The sequence below is a fragment of the Otolemur garnettii genome, unplaced genomic scaffold (assembly GCF_000181295.1).
Source record: "Otolemur garnettii isolate 467f Iridium unplaced genomic scaffold, OtoGar3 scaffold00364, whole genome shotgun sequence".
Lineage (NCBI taxonomy): Eukaryota > Metazoa > Chordata > Mammalia > Primates > Galagidae > Otolemur > Otolemur garnettii.
The window spans coordinates 150,604-157,009 of NW_003852759.1; the positions used below are offsets into that span (position 1 = coordinate 150,604).

A 6,406-nucleotide genomic window follows, 5' to 3' on the forward strand; every position below is an offset into this window, starting at 1 on the left:
AAAGAAATAAAAATCACTTTGGATGGAGACTGCATAGCTCTTATTGACAGTGGAGCTTTGTCATCTGTAACAAGTTACACCTCACCACAAGGTTCCGTTCCTTAAAGTAAACAAACAACTCAAACGGTGGGTGTCACCAGCACTCCCATATTGGCACATAAATTCTAGCCCATAGCTTTTCAATTACAGGAGACTTAAATCTTCCTCTTTGTCCCATCAGCTCTCATCCATTTGACAGGGAATTTTTTTCCTCTTTTTTTCTCAACCCAGGAAATATTTTTTATAATTATATAAAACCCACATTCTCTTTTCTCATAAAAGGAGAAATGTATCTAGAATCAAAAAACAGAAAATTTTAAAACACATAGCCAGGCACAGTGGCTTACTCCTGTGATCCCAGCCAGCACTTTGATCCCTTCAGACCAGGAGTTTCAGACCAGCCTGGGCAACATAATAAGATCTTGTGTCTACAAAAAATAAGCTGGGCATGGTAGCCTCTAGTCCAAGCTACCAGGGAGGCTGAGGCAAGAGGATTACTTGAGCCCAGGAATTTGAGGTTACAATGAGCTATAATCACACCACTGCACTCTAGGCTGGGCAACAGAGTGAAACCCTAACTCAAAAAAAAAAAAAAAAAAAAAACCTCACTAGATAGAAAAAAATTAAAATCTGACCTTTCTAATTTACAAATTGTCTCTCATGTTGCCAGGGAGGATAATGAATTATATTAAGTATTAAAAAATTACAGAGGCTCTGTGCCTGTCGCTCAGCAGCTAGGGTGCCAGCCAGATACACCACAGCTGGTAGGTTTGAATCCAGCCTGGGCCTGCCAAATAAGAATAACAATTACAACCAAAAAATAGGTGGGTGTTGTGGCGGGTGCCTGTAGTCCCAGTTACTTGGGAGGCTGAGGCAAGAGAATGGTTTAAACCCAAGAGTTTGAAGTTTCTGTGAGCTATAATGCCATGGCACTTTACCAAGGGCAACAAAGTAAGACTCTGTCTCAAAAAAAAAAAAAAGTTACAGGAATTGCTAAACCAGCACCTGATCAATTATAGTCAAAGACATCTGCTGATATGAAAAATTATTTTGGCTGCCTCAAATAAAATTTAAATAGACTCATCAAATCCTCTTCCAAACCCCAGGATCCGAGGCCTGCTAATGTAGTACTCCATCCAAGTTCTGTAATGGAGAGAGAAGAGGATCTTCTGTGTTCTTATGTTCCAGACACCTGGGTTAGTGCTCTGAAGATCTCCACATGTTCTGGCAATCTGAGCCATGTGCTCCGCCATTAAAATTGCACTATGACAGTCATTTCCAAAATATCCAAAAAGAATCATGAAAATTATTAGGTCTTTCTCAATTTTAAGTTTATCTCACTTTTCTGCTAAACCTGTGGTACTGCAAGTGTGTGCGGGAGCCTCGTGTGACATTCTTCACTACAGAGAGCACTGAGTTCAAGCAATCCACCTTGGCCTCCCAGAGTGTGCTAACTCCTGGCACCAAGGCGCTACTTACCCAGGTGGCCATAACCCACCACGTGCTTGGCACATGGGCCAAGGTGGGCACGCAGGGTCGTCACGAGGTCGTAGAGCCGCTCCACAGGGAGGGAGAGATCATACTTGTACACGCAGCCGTCCAAGCTCAGTGCCTCCGTGATCCTCTCCCGCAGGGCCCACAGCATCTGGGGTGGACAAGAGGAGGGAGACAGAGGGCTGCTATGGGGATGATAAAGGTGCTATAGGTTTGGGACAAGTTCTATGTCCTCATGGAGCTGTGGGGCTTCCATCCAGAACAGGGCACACTGCACTGTGTGGTTGGGGGCTTGCCCCATAGCAGCATTGAGGATGCAGGGACACCTCCAGAGGGACATGGCCTTCCCAGAACCAGACCCAGAGCAGCTTCAGATGATGTCACAGCCAAGGGGCAGAGCAACAGAGGTGTGGGAAGATCGAGGCAGGCAGAGGGGGTGGTGTGAGGGTCCCAGGATCCTGGAGGAACTCCCAAGGAAGGACAGTGAGGGGACAGTGCCAATGGCTGCAGCAGGACAGGGCAGAGCAGGTAGACAGGGGCCTGGGGGAGCAGCTTGTCAAGATAAATCCATCTGTGGTTTACTTGGCTTTTATTTGCTTTGACTTTTCACATGACAACAAATCTGGGACCCACAGGGAGGAGGACAGAACTGTCACGTCTAGGCACCTGGATCACCCTCCTCCACACAGTCCCACCCAGACCTTGACCCGACACCTGCACCGCAGAGGAGCCAGCAATTCAGGAAACGTTTCACCATGAAATTTGTAAAAGATAATGACAATGCTACACTCACTGCTTGCCACTGCTGAGTGTCCAGCCAGTGACCAAATTTCCCAATTCTGTCAATAATTTTTAGACTAGTTTGCCTGAGGAGATACCTTGGGTCACTCTATAGCCCAGTGAGCAGCAGCGCCTATCCCTACCCACATTACTGGCACTCAAACACCACCACCCACACTTGCTGCCTCACCGCCTGGAGGACACCCACTGCCCAGAGGACACCCACTGCCCAGGAGCACCTCTCAGCCTAGCACCAGACCCTAAAGCCCCAGCTTGGCCACAGAGGGGCTCTCCCACTTGCCTGCCCACCCCTGCTCACTCTGCTCCACACCTACATCCCTGGAGTATTTGAGAACTCAGCAGGTCGTCCCCTCAGGGCCTTGGCACCTGCCCTTGCTCGAATGCTGGAGATGGACAGCTTCCCAGTATCCCTTCCCCCCCAGCACTACCCACCACTCTGCCTAGTTCTGCTTCTCCCGCAGCACTTGGACTTCAGAAGAGCTGCTAAGTTTTGCACTTTTGCTTCATTTCATGAGCCTATGGGGCAAAGTTTCCTCATCCTAGTCACTGCTGTCACCCAACAGGCACAGCAGAGAAGGTGCCCAACAGAGGAGTGGGGAGGACAGGCCAGACCAACATACCTGCCAGGGTCATAGCTCAAAGAAGCCTTTGGCATCCGGCATAAGCCACCAGGTGCCACTACAAGGGTTCGAAGAGGGCAGAGCCAGGCCTGGGCGGGGCTTTAGGAGTACCCCAGGAACACACCACTTACGCTACATAGGCTGGACAGGTACAAGGCAGTCTTCTAGATACATCAGAAAACCAAAGGCTCCCAAAGGAAAAAACCTACAAAGAACTAGAAAGCAGAATGGCACAGGGCTCCCCAGAGTCATGGTCAACATGAGAAGACAGCAAAGCCAAGCCTGCAAAGCAGCAGCCTGGGCCCCCACCAGACTCCCTGAGCTGCACACTCAGGAGAGGGTGGTCTTCTATGCAAAGGAACAGAACAAGCAGTCAAGCTTGAGCACAGAATACAGGTGTTGGCAAATGCTCAAGACCTGATTGTTCTCAGGATACTCTTGGAGGTGAGACTCAGCAAGCAGGAGCAGGAGACAGGGCCCCAGAACTGACGCACACCTGGCCTTCCCTGGCATCACAGGCCTGGCTGTGGGGCACACAAGTCCAGGCTGGATGGGGTACAGAGGGGCATGGGGCACTGACATGCAGGGGTAGCTGGGGGCGTGTGGGACAGTCACATTACTCTGTCCTCCCAGTGATCCAGCAACTGCAGAAGGAGGGTTGCCCGTACTCCCAAGGCAAGTGGGCTAAGGAGGCGAGCTGAATAGCCAGCTCCGAGCATAGGCCTAGGAGGAGCCAGCGACGCTCCCTAAAGCCTTCCCATTCTTCCATCCACTGGGTCCACCTGGGCCCCCAAGCAGGAAGACACATAGGCAAGCTGCAGCACAGCACATAACCAGAGAGACTTGGGCCCATATTCCTGTGGCCAGTGGGGTCTGGGGACTGTTTGTGACATGAAAATCAGTGAGCTGATAGATACAGCAGAATTAGAAAACAATCAGGGAGATGTGGAAGACATGAAAAGGAAACTCGATCAATCACGCCTCTCAGGTGGGCAGAGAAGGTTGTTGGGAAGCCCTGGCTGTGCCAGCAACTGACAAGCCACCATTCATTTGAGTACAACTCCTGAGCCAGCAACACCACCCTGGGAAGAAGACACCTTTATCCCCAGCAATGAAATCACAACAGGTGATTTCAGAGGTGACTCAGGGCAAGGTGAAGAGCCACATCCAGAGTGACCATGACATCTAAGAATAGCTGATCAGGAGACAGAGATGACCACACAGCCATCAGGCATGGAGCCACACTATGAACAGTGCACTCTGAAAGCAAACACTCAGTACAGGCAACTGCTGTAACAACTTACACATAATGCATAAAAATCAAGAGCTAATTATAAGGGGAAAAGCTTTAACAATGAAGTAAATCAATGAAGCTGACCATTGAAGTCAGCAAACCTGAGACTAAGGCCTTCACAGTCCCTGCTCATAGATCACAACTGGCCAAATCCAGATACATCTCAAAATAAAGATCCTGCCCCAACCTCCTACCAGAGCCCTGCACTCAGCCCTTGTCTGCTCTCCATTCTGCATTTGAAGGGACCACAGTAAGAAAATGGGGCCAACAGCTTCCACTGCCCAGGCCTTATCCCCCACCCCCGTTCTGGCCTCCAACAGAACAAATCATTTCTAGTCACACGTTCAAAGCCATTTCCTCCAGAAAACTCTGCTCACCTCAATAGGCTGGGGCTCTATAGCCCTGCAGCTCTGCCCACCTGTGCTACACTGTATACTACTCGTGCAGCTGCTGCTGACTGGCCACTAAACCACAGGCACCAGGGAGCTAGCAAGGGGCCAGTTGATTCACTCTGCAGCTAAGGAGATCGGTGGGAAGGAAGGAGAGATGTGATGGGGAAGGCAGGGCGTACCTGTAAAATGATGAAGAAAATGATCCAGACAGTAGGAATATACCTTCCATTCCAAAGACATTACATCCCATCAAAGCCATGAAACCTGATCACACTTTTGACCCAAAACCCACAGTGCCTATGCTGGATAGCTCACACCACAGATACCCTGGTAAGGCTCAGTAGAAGGAGGGCCGCAGGAGCAAAGTGCACCTTGATTTTTTTCTGGTCAGTTGCCAAAGTCCCATCGGTTACCAGGCCCGAGCCCAGCAAGTGCTCCAGGAAGCCACCCAGCTTGTCAGCATCGTGACCTGCATCAGAGCCTGAGGTCTCAATCAGGACATAAAATGGACTCTCTGAAAAAAAGCAAGGAGAACAAAGTGAACAGAGATCTAGCTGCTCTAGGTCAGGCTGATACAGCTCTGACAGACCTTTCCTTGCCAACAAGGCCGCCGGGGAAGCCTAAGCATTGGTCAGCTCTCTGGCTGGGCTGTATTTCAGATAGACCATGTGCCCTAGAAAACACAGCACACCCAAGGTTGACTCTGCCACAGCCAGGGCCTCTCGTGGCCTTGAGGTGGGCTTATGGGGCAGCTTGTCCACTCTCGCCAAGCCCAGAAAAATAAAAAAAATTAAGTCATGCATTGCAGCAGGTACGTGTAGTCCCAGCTACTTGGGAGGCTTAGGCAAGTGGATCTCTTGAGTCCAAGAGTGTATGGTTGTTGTGAAATGTGAATGCCACAGCACTCTACCGAAGGTGAGAAAGTGAGATTCTCTATTTTGAAAAAAAACTACAAAAAATTAAGAAAATTATGCAGGGCACCGCGACTCATGCCTGTAATCCTGGCACTCTGGGAAGCCAAGGCAGGTGGACTGCCTAAGCTCACAGGTTCTAGACTAGCCTGAGCCAAAACAAGACCCCATCTCTAAAAATAGTTGGATGTTGTGGTGGGCACCTCTAGTCCCAGCTACTCAAGAGGCTGAGGCAAGAGATTTCCTTGAACCCAGGAGTTTGAGGTTGATGTGAGCTGTGATGCCACAGCACTCTACTGAAGGTGACATAGTGAGACTCTGTCTCAAAAAAATACATATGTTTTTTGGCCTGGCACCTATAGCTCAAGCAGCTAAGGCACCAGCCACATACACCAGAGCTGGGGGGTTCAAATCTAGCAGGTTGGAATCCAGCCCCAGCCTGCCAAACAACGACGACAACTACAACCAAAAAATAGCCGGGAGTTGTGGCAGGTGCCTGCAATACCAGCTACTTGAGAGGCTGAGACAAGACAAGTGCTTAAGCCTAAGAGTTGGAGATTGCTGTAATCGGTAAAGCCACAGCACTCTACCCAAGGCAACAGCTTGAGACTCTGTCATTTTTTATTCTAAATAAAAAATTAAAAAAAAATTTTTTAAAGAAAATTTTAAACTTGTATTGTTTTCAAAGCTAGTGTGAATTTCTTTTTATATTTGTTGAAATCATTAAATGAAAATGAAAATTGGCTCGGCGCCTGTGGCTCAACGGGCTAAGGCGCCAGCCACGTACACCTAAGGTGGTGGGTTCGAATCCCCAGCCCGGACCCGCCAAACAACAATGACGGCTGCAACCAAAAA

The 6,406-nt window shown here is 49.2% G+C and overlaps 1 protein-coding gene across 2 annotated transcripts in view; it reads right to left on the reverse strand.

Moving 5' to 3' along the window:
* The window catches only part of D2HGDH (D-2-hydroxyglutarate dehydrogenase), a 45,993-nt gene that overhangs the window by 9,690 nt on the left and 29,897 nt on the right, over positions 1 to 6,406 (reverse strand). For both annotated transcript variants that reach the window (XM_023509110.1, XM_003803612.3), the window contains 2 exons: positions 5,012 to 5,154; positions 1,519 to 1,684 (listed from right to left, as the gene is read on the reverse strand). In XM_023509110.1, the coding sequence (XP_023364878.1) occupies positions 1,519 to 1,684; positions 5,012 to 5,154 (309 nt within the window). The remainder of the gene's footprint in view (positions 1 to 1,518; positions 1,685 to 5,011; positions 5,155 to 6,406) is intronic.